Source organism: Sorex fumeus, unplaced genomic scaffold (assembly GCF_029834395.1).
Source record: "Sorex fumeus unplaced genomic scaffold, SorFum_2.1 ptg000125l, whole genome shotgun sequence".
In the NCBI taxonomy this organism is placed as follows: Eukaryota; Metazoa; Chordata; class Mammalia; order Eulipotyphla; family Soricidae; genus Sorex; species Sorex fumeus.
This window is the reverse complement of record NW_026606182.1, coordinates 520705-547500: the sequence shown is the minus strand read 5'-3', so window position 1 is coordinate 547500 and position 26796 is coordinate 520705. Positions and strand designations below refer to the sequence as shown.

The following is a 26796-nucleotide window of genomic DNA, read 5'->3' as shown; positions in this document are numbered from 1 at the left end:
GGGGTTCCATGATGAGGGAGTAGACAGATAAAAGGGTTGAAACTTGGTCCCTGGGTTATACATTTTCCTGTGGAATGACAATTATTTACCATAGGGGCTGAAGTGATAGCACAGCGGGTAGGGTGTTTACCTTGCAGGCGGCCGACCCGGGTTCGATTCCCAGCATCCCATAGGGTCCCCTGAGCACTGCCAGGGGTAATTCCTGAGTGCAGAGCCAGGAGGAACCCCTGTGCATCACCGGGTATGACCCAAAAAGGAGAAAAAAAACAATTACCATAAAAATTGTTTACCGTGAATTTAGAATGAAAACCTTTGGCTTATTTCAGTGTCCAACAGAAGACCGTGTGATCAATGTGTGATCAGGTTATCACCTTGGTTCCTGAAGACATTATTCTTTTTTTTTTTCTTTTCTGGTCACACCTGGCAATGCGCAGGGGTTACTCCTGGCTTTGCAACTCAGGAAGGGTGGTTTTTGTGCAATGTCGATCCCGATAATGGTAGCTAATATTAACACTTATTAAATAAAGGGAGAGTCAGATGGAAAGGCATACATGCACACTACAGCAAGTTACTTTAGCTAGAGTCAAGAAAGGATCATACATAATGAAACAAATATTATCCTGGTGTGTGGTATCAAATCAGAGAGGGCTGTTGTGGTAAGAAGAGAGAATTCGTAAAATACGAGGAGAAAAGAAAATAATGCACACGTATGTGTTTTTGTTGTATGTACATGATTTCCTTTAATCTCGTGAATGTGGAACTTAAGAATGATGTCTTCATGGGGCTGGAGTAACAACAGTACAGCGGGTAGGGTGTTTGACTTGCACTAGCCATCCGCTGTGATTTGGGAAGGCACTATGTTTGGGGGCCATTGAATAGCTGAGATCTTTACAGCTGAAAATCTTAGTCAAGGAGTTATGTGTCTGACTAGGAGGAGAATTCTCCTGCCCTGGGGATACCACTAGTAACTACAGGGAACGGTGACTTTGGAATTGGCCTGGATTTGGATTGAAGTTTAGTAAGTGGTCGTTTTTTCATAATATATATATATGTATATGTGTATGTGTGTGTGTGTATATATATATATACATATATATATATATGCCTACCCACTGTGCTATCACTCTAGCCCATATACATAGCAGGTAGGGCATTTGCCTTGCACGCAGCAGACCCAGGTTCAATTCTCCATCCCTCTCCGAGAGCCTGGCAAGCTACCGAGAGTATCTCGCCCGCACAGCAAAGCCTGGCAAGCCATTCGATATGCCCCCTCTCCCCCCAAAAAAATAACAAACTAGACTCACAATTAATTGTGAGTTACTGGTGCCTGCTCGAGCAAATTGATGAATAACGGGAGGACAGTGGTGTGGGGGGTGTGTGTGTGTGTGTGTGTGTGTGTGTGTGTGTGTGTGTGTGTAAAATATCCAGGAGAATGGCATCTAGTAGGATTTTAATATTTGCCACACTCTGGAAGTTTGGCCTCCTTGGTGCTTGTAGTCAGAACAGGCTTTGCGGGGGGGACTAGGATTTCTCGTCACTTCACAAATGTCATTTTACTGGGTGCCTAACAGCATAATGGCCTTCTTGGCGCTGCTCTGCGGGGGAGGCAATGGTAGCCTGAGAGCATCTAGCTCCATATTTAATTTCTTTCAGCAGTAGTGGCTCAGCCAAGTTCTAAGTCATCCTCGAGCTGTCTACTCCAGCATTGTCTTGGTGGAATATAAAATTTCACAGGTGCTGATATTTAGAACAGTCCCGACGTCTCGGGATGGATTTGCAAGTAACAGACACCGTCAGCCTTCTTCGCGCGCACACCCTGCCGCATGGATCTTGTCCTGAGCTCATCAAAGGTGACCCCTAAAACTCTGTCACATGGGGCCGGAGCGATAGCACAGCGGGTAGAGCTTTTGCCTTGCACGCGGCCGACCTGGGTTCGATCCCCGGCATCCCATATGGTCCCCCAAGCACCAACAGGAAGAATTCCTGAGTGCAGAGCCAGGAATAACCCCTGAGCATCGTTGGGTGTGACCAAAAAAAAAAAAAGAAAGAAAAACCTGTGTCACATTCTGCCAGAATCCGATCCTCTATTTGACCACAGAAGATTCCATCTTCTTTTTGAACTTCCGGTGGATGGAACAGCGATGAGAGGGCGGGATGTTGAATTCCCCCGCGGAGCAATTATTTAAATACCACATAATTCTGTGACCCAGATTTCTCTTGTTTGTGGAGCTCCTTTCAAGGGCTTTGTGGGAGTGTTCTTGTTCTGTTTTGTTTTCTCATCACTAAAACACAATTTACAAAAGCAACTTTCTCGCTCACGTTTGTCTTACCTTTTAAACCGAAAGACAGAAATGCAGGCTGTGCTTTGGGGGACGCTTGACTTCTGCACCCTACGGCGTGGCTGAGGGAGAATGGTTTCGTTTCTCACACCCTCCACAGCCCCGTGGTGGATTGGTGTATCTGCTGGGATTGGGTACGCCCAGCTCCGTCTGTTTTCACAGAGAACTTTCCACACGCCGGGGGCCCTTCGTCTTAGAGGGGCTGCTCTTTTACTCTGGATTGACAGCACTGCTAACGGCAGGGTATCACACACACAACATCTCAGCATCACACCCTCCAGCAGAGGGATCCCCTTCCCTCCGCCACTCTCCGGGACCCCCTACCTACCTCCACCCCCACCCCTGCCTTGGGTAGGTTGAGTTCTGTAACTCGGGTTCAGCTGAAGCTTCAGCCTCAGGTTCTGTTGGTGCAAAAAACCTTGGTCAGACTGGGGCCGTGGGACCAGGTGGCAGTAACTGCCACATTCAGCAGGATTGGCAGAACCGCCGGCCCACGTGACGCTCACATTCTAGTAGAGGAGATCAAATAAATGAAGTATCAGCAGCACTCGGGGCCGAGGAGAAATAGATGTCAAGGTTTTAAGTGGATGGGGGATGGGGGGTGAGCCTCTGAAAAGAGGCACCCGGACGGGGTCGGCACCCACCACACTGGCACACGGGTGCAGCACTGCTGGGTGTTAGGGCCGGCGGTACAGTGAAACGGTGGTATTGTCAGGGCGTCTGCCTTCAGAAGACACGCTGGGGACAACCCCAAAGCCACTGTGCTTTGTTCCCTCATCTTCCAGGTAAAACCCTCATTTAGTTCGTTTTTTTTTTTTTTTATTCTTTGGGTCACACCCGGTGATGCTCAGGGGTTCCTCCTGGCTCTGCACTCAGGAATTACTCCTGGCAGTGCTCAGGGGACCCTGTGGGATGCTGGGAATCGAACTCAGGTCGGCCGCGTGCAAGGCAGACGCCCTTCCCCGCTGTGCTATCTCGCTCCAGCCCCCAACCATCCTTTAATTTGGGGGACAGCAAGGAGTTATAATGAAGCCTTATTAGCACCTCATTAGGTGTGCCAGAAATTTTGTTTGTGTAGTACTGTTAATCTCGTGGAAGAGGAGGTATATACGCTGAGTTAGGGAAAGGTGAAATTGCGTCTAGACTTGTAGATAAGGAGAAGTTCATTCCTTGCCTAAGATGAGATATACTTTTAAGCTGCTTATTAGCCTGTAAAACATTTCACATAATTAGTAAAACGTGCCTAGAGATAATCATGTGAACCTGATTGTTTGAACTGTCATCCTTCTTTCATATTTGTAACTTGGGAATGTTCCCTGGAAACTATTTAATAGAAACCTGGAATCTTTTTAATGTTCTTAATAATCCAATACGTGTGGGGGGGGAGGGTTGGATTTTAAACATTGCATAGTGTGTGAGATAAAAGGAAATCACTCCTATACCAATTTTTTCCTTTCCTATATAATCAGAATGGTAATTTTTAAAAACACAATTTTTTTTGTTTGTTTTTTGGGTCACACCCAGTAATGCACAGGGATTACTCCTGGCTCTGCACTCAGGAATTACTCCTGGCGGTGCTCAGGGGACCATATGGGATGCTGGGAATCGAACCCGGGTTGGCTGTGTGCAAGGCAAACGCCCTACTCGCTGTGCTATTGCTCCAGCCCCAATTTTTCAAAATTCTTACTTCTTCAGTAACAAAGCAATTTACCAATAATTTCTTCTCGAGGGGCTGGACCAACAGCACAGTGGGTAGGGCATTTGCCTTGCACATGGCCAACCCGGGTTCCATTCCCAGTCCCATATGGTCCTTTTAGCACCGCCAGGAGTAGTTTCCTGAGTGCATGAGCCAGGAGTAATCCCTGAACATAACCGGGTGTGACCCCAAAAGCAAAATAACAACAATAATAATAATCATTTCTTTTGTTTTGGTTTGGTTTGGTTTTTTTTTTTTTTTTTTTTTTTTTGCTTTTTGGGTCACACCCAGCAATGCTCAGGGGTTACTCCTGGCTTTGCACTCAGGAATTACTCCTGGCAGTGCTTTAGGGACCATATGGGATACCAGGGATCGAACCCGGGTCGGCTGTGTGCAAGGCAAACACCCTACCCGCTGTGCTATCGCTCCGGCCCCTAATAATTTCTTTTTGACCTAACAGAGGACTCCACTTTTTTTCTTCTAGTGCCAAGTCTAGTAGGTGAACCCGCTAGACCGTTTTTAACCTTTGATGTATGTAGTGGACTGGGGCAGCTTTGTCAAGCCCAACCCAGTGGGAGAGTTAACATTGTGTGCTGGGATTCCCAGCAGGTGGGTGGAGATGGAGAGCAGGGGGGAGGTGAGGGGGGTGGGATGCTCCTCAGGACGTAAGCCCCCTTTCTTATGTTCCTCAGAACCAGGAGACGGATCCCCGCGTTCCCACTCTCCTTCACTCTCCAGTTAGTTCCCCGGGCTTTCAGTTCTTTCCTCTCCCACACCCGTCCTCAGGACAGCAAATCTTGTCCGGGTTTCCGAGGCAGTGGCAGGCAGGTAGATAAGTAGAAAGGCAGGTGGGACACTCGGGAAATGGGGGGAATTCCTTTATTTCCCTCTCAGGACACCCAGAAGAGATAAGGGGACAGTGTAGGCTGCACGTCGACCCAGAAATAATGGAAGGAGCATTCTAGGGACAAAGGACAAGGGAGACTTTTTCTCCCTAAAAGTTTTGGCATGGGCTGGGGCACAGCAGGGAGGGAGTTTGCCTTGCACACGGCCGACCCAGGTTCGATCCCCAGCATCCCATATGGTGCCCCGAGCACTGCCAGGAGTAATTCCTGAGTGCAGAGCCAGGAGGAACCCCGGTGCATTGCCGGGTGGGACCCAAAAAGCAAAAATAAAATTAAAATTTTGAGGAAGAGAAAAATTTTCTTGGGTACTAGAAACAGCTCAGTTTTTGAGGCTGTGGAATTTGAAGTTGAAGGAGTTGGGAATGTTCTCTCTAGATGTGTCACTACCGATGAGCTGTAAACTGTAAGTCAGTGTTTTCTACTTCACTTTGTCTTGCCTCAGTAAAACTTTTTTTGGTTGATTTGATAGGCTCAGAATGACTTTACTGCTAAGGTGTAGCCAGCAGAGATTGGATGTTGTCATCATGTAGGCCTTTTATAGCTCATCTTCTGTGAATTTCAGTTACATTTTTTGCCTCTTTCTTTCAATCCAGTGTCTCTTAACCTGTTGGAAAGAATTTCTCCGGGGCCTAGAGAGTTGGTCCAGGGGGTTAAGACACATTCATTGGGGACGGGGTGATGGCACAGTGGAGAGGGTGTTTGCCTTGCATACAGCCAACCTGAGTTCAATCTCCAGCATCCCATATGGTACCCCAAGCACCAACAGGAATCATTCCTGAGTGCAGAGCCAGGAGTAACCCCTGAGCATCACCGGGTATGACCCAAAAGAGCAAAAAAAAAAAAAATTAAAAAAGACACATTCCTTCCCTGCAGCTGGCCCTGGCTCAACCCCGACATCACATGGTCCCAAGCCCCGCCTGAGTGACCTGGGTACTTGCGAGCACCACACTGGCACCACATCCTTGGGCCCATGCATTGAAGCACTGGCCTGGTTGGCTGATAAATGCTGGAGGGGCCCGTCAGCCTCTTGAGAAGCACTTGGGAGCACATCTCCCCATCCCCAAACCCCCAAAGAATGTTTTTTTTCCCCAGTTGGTTTATCTCTTGTCTTCTAAGCTCTTTTTTCTCCTTTGCTTTCCCTCCCCTCCATCTTCCATCGTTTCTTTTCTTCCTAATGTATGCAGTCAGGGGGCTCGAGCCATAGTACAGCGGGGAGGGCGTTTGCCTTGCACACGGCTGACCCAGTTTCAATCCGCGGCATCCCATCGGGTTCCCCAAGCACCACCAGGAGTGATTCCTGAGTGCAGAGTCAGGAGGAACCCCTGAGCATCACTGGGTGTGACATAATAATAATAATAATAATAAAAATAATAATAATAATAATAATGTATGCAGTCAGATGAGATCTCTTTTTTTTTCTGGTTCTCAGGTTTTCATTCTTTAATTTTTTTTAGAGGAATGTAAGGAGAAAGAGATGAGAGAGAGAAAAGAAAGGAAGGAAAGAGAGAGAGAGAGAAAGAGAGAGAGAGAGAATACCTCTCAGATCAAGATGCAGGGGAATAGAACCTGGGTCAGCCCCATGCATGATATAAGTAACCTGCGGCCCCTGCTCTCTGCCCAGGTCTGCTGACATACTCTAGAATTCCCATTCCAATCTCGGCCCTCCGTTTCTGTCATTGTGGTAGTCATTATTATATTAGAGTTTAAATTTGCTTTTCTCTGGAAGTTTTTTGGTGGAAGTATGAACCCAGAATTTTCTTTGTGATGGATAACCAACCTTTCCAAAAGCCATATGATACACAAGCCCTCCTCTGAATTGAAGTGCCGTCTTTGTATTTGTTGTTTCCATACAAACTTGAATGTGCTTTCGGATTTTCCGTGACTGTAACTCACTTTGTGTGCCCTTAACTGCTCAGTTGCAAAAATAATTTATGGAACGTTTTACTCTGGGCAAGAATACACCTAATTTCATAGTTTGTCCGTTTTCAAACTTTCTTACTAGCTTTTTAATAATCATCCTGGGGAAACGTAGTTCTCTTTTGTTTCCAAGGTACTATTTGTCCTGACTGGAAATGGCATTAGGCATGCATGCTGCTTTGGCGAAGGAAGGATTAATATTTGTGGATTAAATAATACTCCAGAAACAGCAAATATATTTTTATGTATTCAGATCTTATTTTATATATTAAGTTTTATATTAAGATATACAATCAGTTACTCTTTTTGGATAGCTGGTTATTACTACTCAAAAAATAAGTGTTACGGGACTGGAGACATAAGATAGGGCAAAGCCTCTTACCTTGCCTGTGGCTGATGCCAGTTCAGTCCCCAACACCGCTTCTGGTCCCCAAGCACTGCCAGGAGTCAGCCCCAAGCACTGATGGGTATGGCCCTCCTAAGTAGTGAATTTTATAATTATATATTTTTTATTATTAAATTTCTACCATCCCCAAGAAAACAAAGACTTTCTCACTTCTGTGTTATTAGATTTTTTTTTTCCCATTTCTGTATTGATGCCTGAGTTCTACAGTATGTGTATTTGTGTGTGTTTGACCTCTTTTCATCCAGGACAATGTTAAGATTTATCTGTGTTGCAAGTTCCAGGTTATTCTCTCCCCCACCCCCTTTCTCTATAGCAATTCATTTAGTTTTGGTGTTCTTAGTAGCATCCCATTTTGTGATTAGGTTATAATCTATTTATCCATTCACCTATGAATTTGAGTACATTCATTTTTGGTGTGGGGTTCTCATGAATAAGACGTCCCTGAACATCTTTCTTGTATGACTGACTATTTTTGTGCACGTATGCTCTTATTTGTTTTGAATAAACACAGAACTTAACTATGTTTAAAAAAAAAAAAGGAAAGGAAAGTTGTAAAATGAAACTGTGCTGTTTCACACTTTGATCAGCAATGCATGAATATTCTTATTTCATATCTTAGTTAGTATTGGGTCTTTTTGATCTTCCCAGCCGTTTGAGGGGATGTGAAATGGTACTTCATTTGACTTTGATTTCATGTCCCTGGTGACTGATTAAGTTCTCATTTGTGTAGTTCCTGCCCATTGGTATATCACCTTGGGGTGGGATCTGTTCAAATAATCAGCCCGTCTTAACAATGTGCTTTCTTATTTTTATCAGGACTTAAAATAGACTTGTGTAAACTCTGGATGCGGCGTCTTTCTCAGATGTCTGTGCTGTGAATAGTCTCCCAGTTTCTGGCTTGTCTTTTTATTCACCTAACCGTGCCTTTTCAAGAGCATAGGTTTTGGTGGGGGGTTTTTTGTTGTTGTTTTTAGAATTTGTCAATAATGATGATCCAAGAGCATATGAGTTTTTTTTTTTTGTAATGGTGTTTCATTTTATTTTATTGAATTTTTTTTTATTAGTGAAACACCATGAGGTACAGTTGTAGACTTACAAGTTGTTGTGCTTGGGTTTCAGTTATACAATGATCGAGTACCCATCCCTCCACCAGTGCCCATTTCCCACCACCACGGATCCCAGTATCCCTCCCACCCTCCCCCATCCCCCATCCCACCCTGCCTCTGTGGCAGAGCACTCCTTTTTGTTCTCTCTTTCCTTAAGAGCATATGTTTTAAACTTTGATGAAGCCCAGTTTTTGTTTTTTTCACTATAGATTGTTCTTGTGTTATGCCCCAAGATTTGTGTTTTGACCTAAATTGTGTTTTTGCCAGGCTATGTTCATTTTTCCTTTTTTTTATTTTTTTTCTGAACTTTTTGGCTATTCCTAGATTCTTTTCACTTTCATATCATTTAATAACAACTGTTGATTTCTATGTGAAGAGCTGATGTTTTGCTTATGGTCTGTCTGGTGGGGCCTCTAGTGTTATCTCAAGAGTATCAAGCTTTCCAGTCCATGATTCTTTCCTTCTCCATCTTTCACAGCCTTCATAGATTTGTTCTGTTCCGTTTGATGCAAAATAACCGATTGGAGTGATGGCTGAAGCTTCCTTTTAAAGTAGTGTGAGCCAGTGGAATACTATGCAGCTGTTAGGAAAGATGAAGTCATGAAATTTGCTTATGAGTGGATGGTCACGGAGAGTATCATAATAAGTGAAATGAGTCAGAGGGGGACAGACACAGAATGACTGCATTCATTTGTGGAATATCAAATATCATCATATGAGACTGACACCCAAGGACAGTAGAGATAAGGGCCACGAAGATTGCTCCATGGTTGGAAGCCTACCCCATGAGCTGGGGGAGAAGGCAGCCGGGAGAGAGAAGGGATCACTAAGTCAATGATGGTTGGAGGGATCACTCGGGATGGGAGATGTGTGTTGAAAGTAGATAAAGGACCAAACGTGATGGCCTCTCAGTATCTGTATTGCAAACCATAACGCCCAAGAGTAAAGAGAGAGTAAGGGGGAAATTGTCTGCCATGGAGGCGGCGGAGGGGTGGGGGGGACGAGGGGGGGAGATACTGGGAACATTGGTGATGGGAAAAGTACACTGGTGGAGGGATGGGTATTCGATCATTGCATGACTGAAACTCAAACATGAAGGCTTTGTAAGTGTATCTCACAGTGATTCAATTAAAAAAAATTAAATAAATAAATAAAGTTAAAAATAGTGAGCTTTTTGCTGGAGCAATAGTACAGCGGGTAGGGCGTTTGCCTTGCACGCGGCCAACTCGGGTTCGATTCCCAGCATCCCATATGGTCCCCCGAGCACCACCAGGAGTAATTCCTGCATGCAGAGCCAGGAGGAACCCCTGTGCATCGCCGGGTGTGACCCAAAAAGCAAAAAAAAAAAAAAGTGAGCTTTTCCCGCATCTTTGGATTTTGCTAAAGACAAGTAAGTTCAAAGTCCTGTCTTGGGGCTCGAGCGATAGCACAGCGGGTAGGGCGTTTGCCGTGCATGTGGCCAGCCCAGGTTCGATTCCCAGCATCCCATATGTTTCCCCGAGCACCACCAGGAGAAATTCCTGAGTCACGCATGAGCCAGGAGGAACCCGTGTGTATCACCGGTGTGATCAAATAAATGAACAAATAAATAAGCAAACAAATAAAGTTCTGTCTTGTCCTTATTCTCTCTCTCACTCTTTGTTCCAGGGTAACCAGGAGCCAACAACAACTCCTGACGCAATGGTTCAGCCTTTCACTACCATCCCGTTCCCGCCGCCACCACAGAACGGCATCCCCCCGGAGTACGGCGTGCCCCACACTCAGGACTATGCCGGCCAGACCAGTGAGCATAACCTGACGCTCTACGGGGGCGCCCCGGCCCACGGGGAGCAGAGCAGCAACTCGCCCAGCGCCCAGAACGGATCCCTGACGGTACGTGGGTGGGGAGAGGCTCCCCCTTCGTCAGAGCACCCGGGCCCGTTGAACGTTCGCATTGCTCTACCAAGCATGGGTATAGTTCCCGTTGGACTTAAGGGTTGTGGTTGCTAACTCAGGGTGTGGAATTCAAATTCACCCCCTGCCAGGAGCCCACAGCCTGCACGTGGGGGTGACAGTCTGCCTGGTGAGCACTGTGGGGAGAGTCAAGGGCTGCTCCTGTCAGCGTGACTGGTGATGTCCAGTCCCCCAGTCCCCCCGCCCGCCGCCCCCACTGGGCTCCCAGCAACAGCGCCCTTAGAATAGTCTGTTGGCTTTCTTAACACTCCCGACTTTTCCCTCAGTGGTGTACAGTCTGTCTTAGGTCTTTTGTGACTGTTGCATTTTGTTATTGTTTGGGTTTTGGGTTTTTTTTTTTTTTTGACCGCATCCCACAGTGCTCAGGGGCTATTCCCAGGAGCGGTCACGTGATGCCTGGGATCAAACCCAAGCCTTCTACTTGGAAAGTGTTTACTTACCCAGTGCTTTGTCTTGGTTCCTCTTTCTCTGTTCGATTTTTAAATGATGTACTACTTAGGTTGGGTCCGAGGATTCCTTTTTTTTTTTCCTTCTATTTTTCACATACTCTTTCTTAACTACAAACTAAATTCACCTATCTTATTTCAAATGATCTTTATACCTTACATCTTCCTTCTACATTTGGGGAATTTCACGATGTCACTTGCTTCCAACCTGTGAGGTTATCTTTCAGTATTTCCTATAAAGTAGATCTGCTGGAAACTAATTTTCTCATTTTGCTTATCTAGGAGGGTTTTTCTTCAGTTTCATTTGTTGTTGTTGTTGTTGTTTTTGTTGTTTGTTTCGGGGCCACCCCTGGCAGTGTTCAGGGCTCACCTCTGCCTCTGCACTGAGGGATCATTCCTGGCACGCTCAGGGAATCGTAAGGGGTGTCAGAGATCGAACCCAGGTCGGCCACATGCACGGCAAGCATCCTACATGCTGCCCTATCGCTCTGCGCCCCCCCCCCCCGCCCCCCGTTAATTTTTGAAGGACGGTTTGCCAGCTGTAGAATTTTTCATGGACACTTTTACCTCAGGGTCCAGCACTGAAAGTCTGTCATCCTCTTGCCCTGCGACACCTGCTGAGAGGGAGCTGATTCTGGTATGAAATGTGCTGTTAACTCAGTCGTTGTTTTCTTGTGAGGATTGAGTTGTTTTTCTCTTGCGGCTCTCAAGATATTTTGACACCCACTGTAAAGTCGATCTCTTGTTTTTATCACAGCCCGAGTTAAGTAGATCAACAGTGAATGTTTCCATCAGATTTAGAAAGCCTTTGAACATTTCCCCCCCCCCCCCCCAAATATTGATTCTTTTCCCTTTTTCCTCTCCCCATGGCACTGCACTTTCATTGCAAGTAGGTTGGGGCACTTGATTTTTTTTCCCCCACAGGCTCAGGCTCTCGTTTTTTGTTTGTCTGTTTATTTAGAAGCTAAATCTAAAAGGACTCTGAAATTCTGTGCATTTTTCTTCAGTCTATTTTCTTCAGATGGGCTCTTTCCAGTCACTTATTCGTTCTTGTTGCTGTTGCCATGTCCAGTTCAAAGCCTGTATTCTTCTGACTCCCCATCTCCATCCAGCTCAACAATGTTGAGTTGAAGACTGTGCGGTTATTGGTCCTCTTAGTGGACATGCTTGCATTTTTTTCCCGGTCCATTTGTCATTTACGCCGGGAGACCTTGCCTGGCTTTTCCAGGCAAAGCCAAATGATGTATCTTTCATTGAGACTCCAAAGCTGACCACTATTTTTGTCAACTACATATATATTTTTGTTGTTATTCAAGTTTTCTCTGAATTTTAAGCATTTAAAGAAAAGGCTTTTGTTGTTGTTGATCATCTTTTTTTTTTTTTTTTTTTTTTTTGCTTTTTGGGTCACACCCGGCGATGCTCAGGGGTTACTCATGGCTCATGCACTCAGGAATTGCTCCTGGCGGTGCTCGGGGGACCATATGGGATGCTGGGAATCGAACCTGTGTGACCATGTTGTCTGCGTGCAAGGCAAACGCCCTACCCCCTGTGCTATCGCTCCAGCCCCAGTTGTTGATCATCTTCGTGTTCTCATCTTCACGTTCTCTGAGACAGCACAGTACCTGGCACTTCGTAAATATTTCCCAGAAGGTTTTTTGGTTGTTTTATTTTGTTTTGTTTTGTTTTAAGTGATAAGCAACTTTATTGCTATAAAAGGACGGCTTAACCTAAACCATTCTTAGGTAAGCAGCCGAATGTCACTGAGAGGGTTGCAGATTTCAAACATGCAGAGAAGGTAACAGGAAGAACTCACAGTCAGTTCTCAAAGTTGGAGAGAAGGGCATGATCAGAACGTCTTTGGATAAAACACGGGTTTCCCTTTGACTAAAGCATTGGGTGTTGGGTGGAGACTAGCTTAAGGTGGGAGAAAGGTTGCAGGAGTACAGATTGGGGAGAAACGTTTGTCTGCCTGGCAGAGAAAATGGCTTCGCTCACGGTTTTTGAGCAGAAAAATAGAAGTGAGCAAATTGTGCTCCCTTTCGGAAAAGCTCGTCTGTCATGTAAACAAGAAGGATGGAAAAGCATGAAAATGAGATGGGCCAGGGCCCTGGCTCCGTGGGAAAGGGTTCTCCTCGCCTGAGTGACGTCCTGAGCTCCGTCCACTCCGGCATCTCATGCACAAAAATACTGTATAGGCATTTTTTAGGGGCTGGAGAGATAGTACAGCAGGTCGGGCACTTGCCTTGCCTGCAGTTAAATCCCTGACACCCCATATGGACACCCCCCAAGTCTCACCAGATGTGATCCTTGAGCACAGAGCCGGGCACAAGCCCTGCAGTGTATGACTCCCCCCACAAAACTTTTTTTTTATAAACTGAACCAGAGGAGAGGCAAGAGGTCTGGTAGGAAAGAGTCTTCTATTTAGGGTTCATGGTGAAGTTCTGGTTTCAAGATGTAGAGGAGGAAATGAACTGAGAATTGGGATAGTGGAATGTACAGGATTTGCCAGCTTATTGGAGAAGTACAATAAATAGGATACAGCGTCAGAAATGATGTTTTCTTGGGGCCAGGGCAGTAGCATAGCGGGTAAGGTCAGCCTTGCACCTGGTGCACCTGGCTGACCTTGGTTCAATCCCTGGCACCATATATGGTCCCCAGGACCCTCCGGGAGTGAGTCTTGAGCACGGAGCCGGGATTAAGCCCTGAGCACTACTATTTGTCACCCAAAGGCAAAAAAGAGAGAGAGAGAGAGAGAGAGAGAGAGAGAGAGAGAGAGAGAGAGAGAGAGAGAGAGAGAGAGAAAGGAAGCAAGGAAGAAAAGACCTTATTGCTGTAATTGTATTTTGAATAAATGATTTTACCACCCAAGTTTTCGTTTCCTCACCTATCAAGTGATGTTAATGATGCCTACCTGACAAGAGAATCGTGAAAATAAATTAGACCTGCTCCGGAAAGTGCTTCTTTAGTACTTCTGTAAAGTAATTGCCTCTAATAACCCTTTTTAACCAATTATCCTAATTGATGTTATTTGGGATTTTCATTCTTAGGAGCTGCAGCTGTACTTTTAATATACATCTCATTTCTGTTGGATTGTTCCATCTTCCTGAAAACAGAGATAGGAACGTCTTATACCGGCATCTGAAAGAACCGTGATATCTGGGTCTTTTCTTTTTTTCCATTTCTAAAACGTATTTTAGAAGTTGTTTTTAACATTGGCCTAGAAGATCCCCGTGCTTTCAAGATGAAAACTTGTTTTGACAATCAGTCGGTTCCATGCTGCGCATTAGCAAAAGAGAGAGCAGTTTAGGGTCCTCCCCTCCCTGAGCCCGCCTGCAGAGAAGAAAGGGCCGGAGACCTAGAAGCTCAGATATTTCCCCAAATGCCAGCAGGCATAAATCACCAGAGCATTTGAAGTAGACAGTTCTTGGAAAATCATCCTCCGCAATGCCGTGCAACTCTCTGTACACCTATTATTCTGCCTGTCGGTGGAATTTGACTTCCCTGAGGTAGGGTCTCGTCCTTGACTGCTCCCTGCCCCCATTGGTATAGAGTGGGTCTTAGGCAATTCATCTGGTTTGGATTTTCATGAAGACGCCATGATGTGCCAACTTGTCTGTTACAGCGACGTTTCAGGCAGGCAGTGTTCCAACACCAGTCCCATCACCGGTGTCATCCTCCCTCCACCAATGTCCCCAGGCTCCCCCCCCCCCCCCGCCCCCACCCCCTGGCCTGCCCCTTTGGCAGACAAATAACAGATTTATTTCATATGACTTGCTCCGACAACCCTTACGGGAATGACAAATGGGGATTCTCCGAAAATGAATTAATAAAAGTCAATTTGTGATGATCGATTGCTTAAGGGATTTTAACCAATATAAATAAGATGTTAATTCATTATTGAAAAAATGTATAAAATCCCCGCAAGGAGTAAACATCTCTGTCTCAGTCTGGTAGAGGGGAAACCATATGCGTTCGTGAGTGCCACACTCAATGCCACATGTCGGACAGTTTGTCCTGACCTTCAGAGAAGCTCTTTTAACTCTTCTGCAAAACTGATTTCAAAGCCACGAATTCCTTAAATTGTTGCTGGTCTGTGAAGCTCCGTATTGTTCCTTCAGATCTGAACGATAATCTTTCTAGATAGCATATTCTTGGGGAGGTGTTCATTTCATTGAGCTTTTTGTACTGCATCCTTCCATTCTCTTCTGACCCATAGAATCTCATTTGCTAGATCTGCTGTACGTCTTATGGGATCTCCGTTGTATAAAAAAAAAAAGTTCCTTTTTCGATCTCGCTCCTTTCAATAGTCTGTCTCTATCTTTGGATTTTGCATGTAATGTGTCTTGGGATTTTCCGAGGTGAGTCTGTTTTCACTGGGACCCATGAGACCTATGGGTCTCGGTGCCTGTATTCCTCAACTCTGGGAAATTCTTATTGATGATTTAGCTATTTTTTTTCCTTCATCACATTTTCCTTCCTGTGCTTTGTGGACTCTGATGGTTTTTATATTTTTCCTCTTGAATTCATCCCATAATTCTCTGGTCTGCTCTTCATTTCTTTTTGGACTATTTCCCACCTTTCACTGTTCCTGGCGGTTTTCTCCTTCTCATCTTGGAGCTCTTTGATCTTTCGCTGAGCTCAGAGCTTCTGTTGAGATTTCTGTGTCACCTACCGTGTTCTTCATTTCTGTCATTTCCAATTGTAATCTTTTTTTTTTTTCATTTTGACTCATACTTTCTTGGGCTTTCTGAATACCTATACCATCATTTCTTCAAACTCTTTGAATAGCCTCATCCTGTTATCACTAAAGACATTATTCTGAGGGTTTACTAGTGTTGTTGGGCTGGAGCGATAGCACAGTGGGTAGGGCGTTTGCCTTGCACGCAGCCAATATGGCCTACCCGAGTTCGATTCCTCCGCCCCTCTCGGAGAGCCCGGCAAGCTACCGAGAGTATCTCACCCTCACGGCAAAGCCTGGCAAGCTCCCTGTGACGTACTCGATATGCCAAACACAGTAACAACAAGTCTCACGATGGAGATGTTACTGGGACCGCTCGAGCAAATCGATGAACAATGGGAGGACCGTGACTGTGACTAATGTTGTTAATATCTTCAGTTTGGGGCCAGAGCAATAGTCCAGTGGGTAGGTGTCTGCCTTGAACCTACGCAGGTTCAACCCCCGGCATGCCATATGGTCTTCCGAGCACCAGCAGAAGCAATTCCTGAGTGCAGTGCCAGAAGTAAGCCCTGAGCATCGCTGGGTGTGACCCAAAAAGAAAAAAAATACATATATATATATATATTTATATGCACGCATATATATATACACACATACACACATATAAATGTGTATATATACACACACATATATACATACACACATCATATATATATTATATATATACATATATATATCTCTTCAGTGATTTGACGGGCTTCTACGTGTTTTCCTCATTGGTTTTCTTGTGTCCTTGCTGTGCTGAGGGTGAGTCTTTATAGTTCGACCCCCCTGAAAGATGCTGAGGGATTAGGCCGAGCTTCTCTCTTTCCTGCTGGTCTTCAAATGACAGGAAGACTATCTGAGCAGCGTGTGATTTGCTCAGTAGATTTGTGGCGTCTGTGGCTGTGCACCGCAGGAGCTGTGGCCTGGGCCCATTTCTGTGGCATGGGTCGGATGTGGAAGGTCCTGGGACCTCTGTTCCAGGTTCAAGTCCAGTGGAATGGGGCAGCCAGAAGCAGAGGCCCTTTTTTCAAACTGGAAAAAGGAAAAAAAAATTGCTCGTAAAGACAGTGTGAAGCATATGCTTGATTCATAAGTTACTGTCAGTGGCATCATTGGAAGTTGTTGAAAGCAGATTTGAGAGTTTAAGTCAGTGACTTGATTTACTGTAGATTTTATAGCCCTCCTCATGGGGTGCCTTGAAGCACCCCAGAAGATAGTTGAAACCTCATATTGTCTCTCTCCTCAGCGTCTTCCCTGTGTGTCACAGATCAATTTTTCCCCCCTTTCATTTTCGGGTGCACTCCTATTGGGTCTTCAGGGGCAGGGGAACAAGCTCAAGGCCTTGTACATGCTATGCGTGTGATCTAGCACTCGCTCTGTCTTCCAAGCCCTCCCAAGATTTACTTTATTATTATTAGTATTATTATTATTATTTGCTTTTGCATCACATCTGGCAATGCACAGGGGTTACTCCTGACTCATGCACTCAGGAATTACTCCTGGTGGTGCTTGCGACCATACAGGATGCTGGGAATCGAACCCAGGTTGGCCTTGTGCAAGGCAAACACCCTACCTGCTGGAGATTTACTTTTTTTAGAAAAACATTCTTTTATGTTAGAACGTTGTTACTTTTTTTTTGGGGGGGGGGGGGATGGTCACCTGGCTGTACTCACTCCTGGCTCTGCACTCAGGGATCCAACTCAGGTTGGCTGAATGCAAGACAAGCTTCCCTGCTCACTGTTCTCTCTCTCTCTCTCTCTCTCTCTCTCTCTCTCTCTCTCTCTCTCTCTCTCTCTCTCCCTCTCTCTCTCTCCCTCTCTCTCTCTCTCTCCCCCTCCCCCCCCCATTACTGACTTTATTTAATGACTCATCACTCAGGTAGCATCCCATTGAGTGAATAAAAAGGAGCTGGCAAAGGGCTGCAGTGTAAGAGATTTTATAAGTCTAGAGATCAAAAACACAAGGAAGTTATCCTGGGCATTTATTGATGGATTAAAGTGGGGTTCTTTTCCTTATAAAAAGGAGTCAAGGCAAGCTTCGGTCACATCCCGTAACCTGCGCTGAGTAGCAAAGTTCTGACTGGTTGGCCGAGGGCTGCTTTCTCTGGGAGGTCAGTGCGTAGAAAGTTGCCTGCGTGTTTATTTGGCCATGCGCTTGGCATGAGTACTGACTCCATCTTGGGCATGATTCTGTTTCTTTACTCAAACCAAAGTCAGTCTTTCCAAATCAAAAAAATTTGGGAGTAAGTTGCTCAGTTTCAAAGCTAGTTACTTGATAATTCATCCACATGGAAGCTCTGTCTTAGCCATAAGTAGAAACATCTATAATTTTTTTGAAAATTTAGTTTTGAAATTCAAAACTAAATGTGCTTTTTACTCGGGATCATTTGCACTTCTGTTGTTCAAACTCTGAGATCTTCTGGGAAAACGCTGTTGGCGGTAGAGCTTTGATCTTTAATGAGACTTACACGTTAACTGGTTTCTAGTTTGGGAAGAGATCACATGTTCATATTAGGTAAGAGGTTTTTAACTTTGTGCCAATAATTTGAAATAGACTTCTCAGTCCATTTCTGACTTCCAAGTGATTCAACTTACAAATACAAGTATTTGCACATAATTCTACCGGTATCATTAAGCTGCCTGATTATTCTTTGTTTTGCTGTCCTATAGAATTTAGAATCTGGCTCCCTAAAATATTTTTCCCTATTTCTCTGGGGGGTACGCGTGCCTTCACAGTGCTCACAGGTCCCAGGGGCTGGTCACAGTGACTTAGGGTCCAGTATTGCAAACCTGATGGTTCACTGCGTGCCTATCAGTGTGGTACAACTCGGACCTTTCGGTGTTAGTTCCAGCAGGGCCTCCCAGAGTGGTCAAGGGCTCTGGTGGCGCTAGGGGTCAAACTCAGGATCTAGAGTATGCCAAATACCTGTAGCCGTTTGAACCATCTCTTGGGCCCCTACTTTTTTTTGGGGGGGGGTCACACCTGGCAGTGCACATGGGTTACTCCTGGCTCTGCACTCAGGAATCAGAGTGGTGCTTAGGGATGCTGGTGCTTGGGGATGCTGGTGCTGTGGGATGCTGGTGCTGTGGGATGCTGGGAATCGAACCCGGGTGGGCCTCTTGCAAGGCACATGCCCTGCCCACTGTGCTGTCGCTCCAGCCGCCCCCCCCCCCCCCACACACACACCTACTTATTTTAATCTAGGCTTCTGCATCCAAACACACCATCATTAATCTGGGCCCCGTAAGCAGATGCTTGCAGGCATTTGAATGATTCTCCAGCCATTCCCTTGTCCCGGCAGTTCTGAATTGTGTTTTCTCTTTTTTTCCTGTCTCTTCCCCTTTAGCCCCACAGAAGTAAAAAAAAAAAAAAAAAAAAAAAAAAACAATGAGTAAATTTAAGTGTTCCTGGACACAGAGGAAATACCTTTGGTTTTATTTGGGGGGACCTCACCCAGTGGTGCTCAAGACTTAGTCCTGCCTCTGTACTCAGGGATCATCCTCGTGTGGGGGCTCGGGGGGCACCCTGCGGGGTATCAGAGATCAAATAGAGGCCGGTTGCATGCAAGGCGAGTGCCTCACCTACCTCCAGAAGAAATAGATTTTGAAGAAAATAACCGATAAGTCAAAATACGACTCCTGAGTTTATTGGGAGATCCCTTTAGTGCTCTCGCTTTTGTCCGTAAGTGGGTTTGAATGCAAGAGGTCTTCTTACGGTGGAGACTTGGAAAGGGATAATTCGTCTTACTTTACCCAGATTTCTCTTTCAGAACATACGAGATCATTCATTCACTGTGTAGTTTTTTTTTTTAATTTTAATAATGTAGGAGTGCTGCTATTTATTCAGCCATTGATTAGGCTGATTGAATTGGGCATGAACTCCGCTACTGTGTATAGTTTAAATACTTTTATCGGGGCTGGAGCGATAGCACAGCGGGGAGGGCGTTTGCCTTGCACGCGGCCAACCCAGATTCGATTCCCAGCATCCCATATGGTCCCCTGAGCACCGCAAGGGGTGGTTCCTGAGTGCAGAACCAGGAGTAATCCCTGTGCATTGCCAGGTGTGACCCAAAAAGAAAAAAAAAATACTTTCATTATTCCATCAGAACTCAAAAAATTTTACTCATTTCCCAATGAAAAGAATTATAATTATTACGGTAATTACAAAAGTTCTTTAAAAAACATATTTATTTTTTAAAATTTCAGTCTCTTTTTCTCAAATGAGATTTTGAGGCTTACACATGTGACTTGCTTCTCAGTGCAAAAAGGCCTTGGGCTCTGTGGTAGCGGCCAGCAGTTCGTACCTCCCTCCCGGTGAAGTCCTCTGCAGAGTGGACATCAAGAACCTGGTCGAACCACAGCAGCGAGCCCTCCTGCTACTGGCCCTGCTCCCACTCAGCACACAGACTCCTGTCTCCTCCGTTTCTTCCCCTGCCCAGCAAGTATGGTCGGGCAGAAAATGACACTCGAAGGGAAGGGAGAGCCTGGCCTGGCAAAGGTCTGTGGGGTCAGTAAAGTCGCCCCGTAGCTGGGAAAAGGAAAGAGAGGAAACCAGTGTTGCACAAGCTGCTTGTTTGACTGTTCAAATCTGGACAATACAGGGACTGGAGCGATAGCACAGCGGGGAGGGCGTTTGCCTTGCACACGGCCAACCCGGGTTCGATTCCCAGCATCCCAGAGGGTCCCCCTGAGCACTGCCAGGAGGAATTCCGGAGTGCAGAGCCAGGAGGAACCCCTGAGCATTGCTGGGTATGACCCAAAAAGAAAAAAAAAAATCTGGACAGTATAGCTCTCCACTTTAAACAGCCACAGAGCCCAGACACCGTGATTGACTTTTTTCTCTCTGATTTGTCTCCACCGTTATTAGTCTAGATTGAGGTCAGCTTAATGTCAACCGAGAAACGCCGTCTTTTTTTTATCGAGGATATATTTTCTTCCCTCCCTCACAAATGTACAGGAATCTGCATTGTGTCTTTCCTAGTTTTTTAGCTGTCTCCTCTCCTTCCCGGCCTGAAAACTTCTCTTCTTTCAAGAATAGAGACATAACCAGATTTGAAGGTTGTTGGTGGCACTGAAAAGAATAAGTGTTTCTCTGCATCTTATTTTCCCGGCGAGATCATTCATTGATCCAGTTTCTAGGTTGTTAGGCCCCCTGGGCAGTGACTGTGAGTTTCAGAGTCCTTATTTATAGCAGCTGCAGTGCTTGGAGGAGAATCTGCTTTACCTTGTCTAGCTTTCGCTGTCTCCTTGTTCCCTCCTCCTTCAGCGAGAGCCTCGTAAGGGACTGGGGACCACACACGTTCCTGCGTCCCAACGAGAGTAAGGGGCCCCTGGGTGCAATGTTTATAAAAAGAGGCAGTTTAGTGCCTGTAGTCAGGCGGCGAACGTCTTACGTTCCTACTCTCCCACTTCATTTCTGATCTTGGGAAACTAACATAATTAACTGCATTGGAAAATGACTGTCTCGGAAGGCTGGATTTACGCCCATCACTCCTGGATGTCTACCAAAAGATGGATAACAAAGAATATTCTTAGAAGTGTTCTTAATCGCCCAATACCGGAAGCAGCACAGATCAATTCTCTATGTTTATGAAATGAAAGAGGGGACAGATTACAGCGATGTGTGACTCTATTCCATAGATGTAATGTGAAAAGAAACCAGACACAAAAGAGTCCATTGTGAGTCTTAAAAAAAAAAAGGTTCAGAACCAGTAAAGCTCATCTGACTTTGGAAGTTAGGGCAGCAGTGACCCTTTGACAAGTAGGAGTGAATGGCCGGCACAGAACCCAGGGGTGCTTCTGGGGTTCAGTTGCTTGATTTAAGTTGAGGTTACGGGGGTATTTCCTTTGTAAAAAGCTGTTCAGGGGCCGGAGTGATAGTACAGTGGGGAGGGTGTTTGCCTTGCATGCAGCCGACCCAGGTTCAATCCCCGGCATCCCATATCGTCTCCCGAACACCACCAGGAGTAATTCCTGAGTGCACGGCCAGGAATAACCCCTGAGGCATCACCGGGTGGGTATGACCCCAAAAAGCAAAATTTAAAAAAAAAAAGAAAAAGCTGTTCAGTGGCTTGTGTATTTATATCTGTATATTAAGCTTAAACTTACAAGGTTTGAGAATTTGAGAAATGATAGTTCACTTTTTCCATTTGTCAGATCTCTTAAAGACTTCAGACTTTGGGGGGCCGGAGATATAGTATGGGAGGTAAGGTGCTTGCCTTGCATGCGGCTGCTTTGGCCATGACCCGGATTGGATCCCTGGCACCGCACCCCTGAGCAGAGCCAGGAAGAGCACCTGAGCATCACTGACTGTGCCCCCCGTCCCCCCGCCCAAGTCTCCCACAACAACAGCAGGAAAGATCTCGGACTGGCGAAAAAATGTCAGTGCCCACCAGAAGGCCAGAAAATCAGCCACTCAGACATCTAACTTTGTAAGCTGTGTCTGAGGGGCAGCCAGAGACTCTCAGGAGCCAGAAATAGGTACCCACGGCCCCAGCATCCGGTATTTTCGATTCCACGGTCCCCCGTCCTTAAGCCAGCTGTAGAGCGAAACGGCGCTGAGTGTTGCGCTGACGTTCTGCAGAGCAGACCTGCCGCCTGGCAAGTCTGGCGGAGGGGAGGGTCGGTGATCGGCTGCTCGGTGTAAGACGGGTCGGGAGTGAGCTGGAGTGAGCACGAACGCTCCTGGATGCTCTTGCATCTTGCATGTTGCCGATGACCACGATGACCGCCGCGGTGTGCCGTTTTCCTAACTCAGTGACGCCCACCTCCGAACTAAGGTTGTTTCCTCTGGATGGTGCTCCGATCGGGGATCGAAACCCCGACACTTCCTCACAGACCCGTTGCTTCGTGGCTCCGGCTTTCCCGCTCTTTTTATATCACGTGAATCGTTGCGCATTTAAGCCATCTGCAAAGCCTGAATGCAATGAGATTAAAAAGTTCCCTCACTCGGACTGACGGCTGAAAGCGCTGGTATCCATTCCAAGTCCCTCCCTGCTTATCCTTTTCTATTTGGAAGCCTCACGCTTTATTTCAAGATGGTTGCTAAACATATCGGAGCCAAAACTACCTAATTTCGTTTTTTTTTAGCTGTACATGAGGTCAAAGGGGAAGTATCCACTTGGTGTCACCCAGAAGAATCGGAAAAGAACTCAGTCTAACCCAGTTAATAGAACAGCAGCAGCAAGTTCCACTCCTGTCTTAACAATGTGTGGCTTCATCTGCTCAGTGCTGGCCGTCCAGTTTGGCGTGACTTCATAGAGAATAACAAAAGTTTTATTTTTTTTCTCTTTTAATTAGCCAGGTGAAGACATCAAAATCGTTGTCTTTTTGAATGCCTAAAATGTATCATGACTGTTAGATTTGTCGAAAAATATTTCTGGGTGTAACAACTGTGGGCATCTCCTGAAAATGAAAGTTTAATGTGCTCAGGCCTGGGGTGTTAACAAAAAAAAAAAGATTTCATGCCCTACCCTGAGTGCAGACCTGCACATGCTCTCCCACTGTAAGAATGTGCAATTCTAGTGTGTGTGTGCTGGATGATAGTTGAGTCTGGGTTCCTCATAGTCTTTCCTCACAGTTTTTCTTTTTTTTTTTTTTTTGAATTTCTATTTATTTTAATGCAGGAACAAAAAAAAAAGCCACAATGGTTGGTACAATTCTGGAATTAAAATCACTTAGATAAAGCTGCAGTATTAAAATCAATAGGTATAGAAAACTGTATGTGAAAAGTGTGATAGCTGATCGCAGGGTGGTGAAGTCCTTGCCTAAGAATGAATTAAGCTGCGTCTGCTTTAGGAGGTGTCGTGTGGCTGCGTATGTGGCCGCGCAGTCCAGACATCTCAGGATTTATGGTCTGAGCCAGTGACTTGACCTCGAAGCAGCTGTGAGGGGTTGGGCATGGCCACCAGGGTTTTCATATGGAGGGTTAGGGGGAAGCAGCCCACCCCAACCCCAGTAAATGAATAAATAAATAAAACAACGTTCTCAGTCCCAGACGCCCGGTACCTGAAATTATTCACAGGTTGGCGTCCCTGCATAGAACATCCCTGAAGGAGGGGAGTCAAGCCCTCGGAGTGGCTGTACATGTACATTTTTTTTCTAGATTCCCCTTTGCTCTAAACCACAGAGGCCCCCATTGCTAAAGTTAACTAGATTTTCATCAGTTATAGGGGCAGAAGCACAGAGTGGCACCAGAGACAGCTCTTTGATTTCTTTTTATTTTTTTTTTCTTTTTTGGGTGACACCCAGCGATGCACAGGGGTTCCTCCTGGCTCTGCACTCAGGAGTTACCCCTGGCGGTGGTCAGGGGACCCTATGGGATGCTGGGAATCGAACCCATGTTGGCCGCTTGCAAGGCAAACACCCTACCCACTGTGCTATTGCTCCAGCCTCAACTCTTTGATTTCTAAGCAAAGTACCCATTGTCATTAAGTATTGCTCTTCCTAACTAGGATCATCATACTCTGGCCACCCAGTGGTCATAAACCCTGCAACCAGCTAAGGTTGAAATAGAATGAAATAGAAAAATACTCCCTCGGTCCTTAAAGCAGTGCTCTCACAGTTAAGTACTACACATGCTTCGTGTCTGAAGTGAAAGGAGTCAGGAGGCCCCGGCATCAGGCTCAAGTGTGCTATGCTTGCCAGAGCCCTAGGGGTGGTCTCAGACACTACACAACCCCCAGAGCAGTGCTGGGATTGCTCTTACCCCCACCCCACAGGATACCGAGACCAGAGTGGCCACCAATATGGCTGAGTAGGGCCCAGACACAAGCAGCAACAAAGCTCTCAAAACACAGACTCTTCGGGCTGGGGTGATACTACAGCGGGGAGGGCATTTAACCCAGGTTCGATTCCCAGCATCCCATAGGGTCCCCCAAGCACCACCAGGAGTAATTCCTGAGTGCAGAGCCAGAAGGATCCCCTGTGCATCGCCAGGTGTGACCCAAAAAAGAAAAAAAAGAAAAAAAAAACACAAACTCTCAAGATTAATGGTATTATTTTCTTATCTTCCTTATCCCAGTGGGTCTCCGGGTGGTCATGTAACATTGCTGCTTTCTTCCTTTTGGCTAATGTAATTCAAAAGGCCTCGGTTTCATTTGTAAATTCTAGCACATCTTTGGATTGTGTTTGTTGTTACTGTTGTTTTCTCTTTGAAGGGGAAACTGTAACTTTTTTGCTTGTAGGCATTGAGAATGATCAGGGTGGGGAAGGACTGTTGCACAGAATGCTGTGACCTGGTTGTATGTGTTTTTCACACAATGTTGTTTGTTTCTTACCTTAGCAGACAGAAGGGGGCGCACAAACTGATGGCCAACAGTCCCAGACACAAAGTAGCGAGAATTCAGAGAGTAAATCGACCCCCAAAAGACTGCATGTCTCTAATATCCCTTTCCGCTTCCGGGACCCTGACCTCCGGCAGATGTTTGGGGTAAGTCTGAAGTCCCCGTGTGGGTTTTTCGGTTAAAATAGAATTCGATCGGTGTGTTCTTAGTTCTCAGTGCTTTAAGAGACAACTCAAAGTAGAGGAAGATCCAGAAGTAAATTAGCACTTCTCCTTCTTCTTAATTTAAGACCTTTTTCTTCTCACCTTATCTCCTGGCTTTAGACTTTAACACGACAAGTTCTCACGTCCAGAAGACGATTCTGACCCAGTTTACCTGGGACGAAGATTTGGGGGGCCTGAGATTTTCACTGCTAAAAACCAGGACAAAAGATAGTGATCCTGGGGCTGGAGTGACAGCACAGCGGGGAGGGCATTTGCCTTGCAGGCGGCCAACCCAGGTTCAGTTCCCAGCATCCCATATGGTTCCCCAAGCATCACCAGAAGTAATTCCTGAATGCAGAGCCAGGAGTAACCACTGAGCATCGCCGAGTGTGACCCAAAAAAAAAAAGCAAAACAAACAAACAAAAAAACATTATGCCCTAGCTGTAAGGCACTAGGTATAAAAAAGACAAAAGGACATTTTCCTTGCCAGGATCCCAGCTGGTCTGCCGCCTGCCACCAGGGCTGTACCATGGACAGGAGCATTGCTAAAAAGCAGCTAGTCCAAATTATGAGTTCTGGAAACATGGTGACTAGCTTTTTTCAGCCTTATTTTCCTAAACCATAAAAGGAAATCAGCCCTTTCTCTACTAGGATGTGCTGGAACATGTAAAAGAAGGAAAATGTTCATACAGATCTTTGGGGGGCATGCAGGGAAATAAAATACCCTTTGGACCAAAATAAGGCATTTTCTTCCTTCCTAGATATTTCTACTTTTTTCCATTGATGATGAAATTGAAATCAGGCTTAGATGTCCTACTCCAGGAAATTTGGGCGCATATGACGTGTTTTTCTGATGTAAAGATTGTAAAAATTCAGCCCATGGAGGAAGCATGATTTCTGTGTTACTCCTTTTAGATTTTCAGTTTTCCAAAGTCTGATTTGAAATCCAGTTGAAATAGACAGTTAAGCACAGAGGAGAAGAAAGATACTTTGAGATTCACTGTGTCTCCCTTCAAATCAATGCTCACATACTTCTCCACCTAATTACTGTGTTTTGTGTATAACTTTTTTTTTTTAGCTTTTTGGGTCACACCCAGCAGTGCTCAGGGGTTACTCCTGGCTTTGCTCTCAGGAATTACTCCTGGCGGTGCCCTATGGGATGCCGGGGATTGAACCCAGGTTGGCCACTGGCAAGGCAAATGCCCTACCCGCTGTACTATCGCTCTAGCCCCTGTGTATGACCTTCTAACCAGCAGCTTAACTACCCAGCAATAAAGTTATTTGGGCTTTGGTTTTCACCTTCTACCTTCATTGTGCTGGAGTGATAGCACAGCGGGTAGGGCATTTGCCTTGCATGCAGCTGACCCAGGTTCGATTCCTCGATCCCTCTCAGAGAGCCCGGCAAGCTACCAAGAGTATCCCGCCTGAACAGCAGAGCCTGGCAAGCTCCCCATGGCGTATTCGATATGCTAAACACAGTAACAAGAAATCTCACAATGGAGACATTATTAGTGCCCACTCGAGCAAATCGATGAACAAGAGGACAGTGCTACAGTGCTACCTTCATTGGATTTTTCCAAATGATAACGTCTTACAATACAAAGCTCTAATGTAAATAATTCTGATGATGCCTGTTACAGAATATTATTAAAGGGGCAAATGAAATCATCCGTAATGTCCGTGAATGTTTCTGTACAATGAGAAGTAGTATTAGCCGACATCAATGATAACATCCATGTATTGACACGGAAAATTGCTTATGGTATATATTAAGTTAAAAAATAAGAAAAGGGTCTGAGGAGATAGCTCCAAGGGCTG

At 45.6% G+C, this 26796-nt stretch overlaps 1 protein-coding gene across 12 annotated transcripts in view; it reads left to right on the top strand.

Moving 5' to 3' along the window:
* RBFOX2 (RNA binding fox-1 homolog 2) overlaps positions 1 to 26796 on the top strand; it is a 204899-nt gene that overhangs the window by 139820 nt on the left and 38283 nt on the right. For 8 of the 12 annotated variants that reach the window (XM_056137415.1, XM_056137417.1, XM_056137424.1 and 5 more), the window contains 2 exons: positions 10017 to 10241; positions 24774 to 24920. In XM_056137415.1, the coding sequence (XP_055993390.1) occupies positions 10017 to 10241; positions 24774 to 24920 (372 nt within the window). The remainder of the gene's footprint in view (positions 1 to 10016; positions 10242 to 24773; positions 24921 to 26796) is intronic. The other 4 variants (XM_056137416.1, XM_056137418.1, XM_056137427.1 and 1 more) reach the window with 1 other exon arrangement.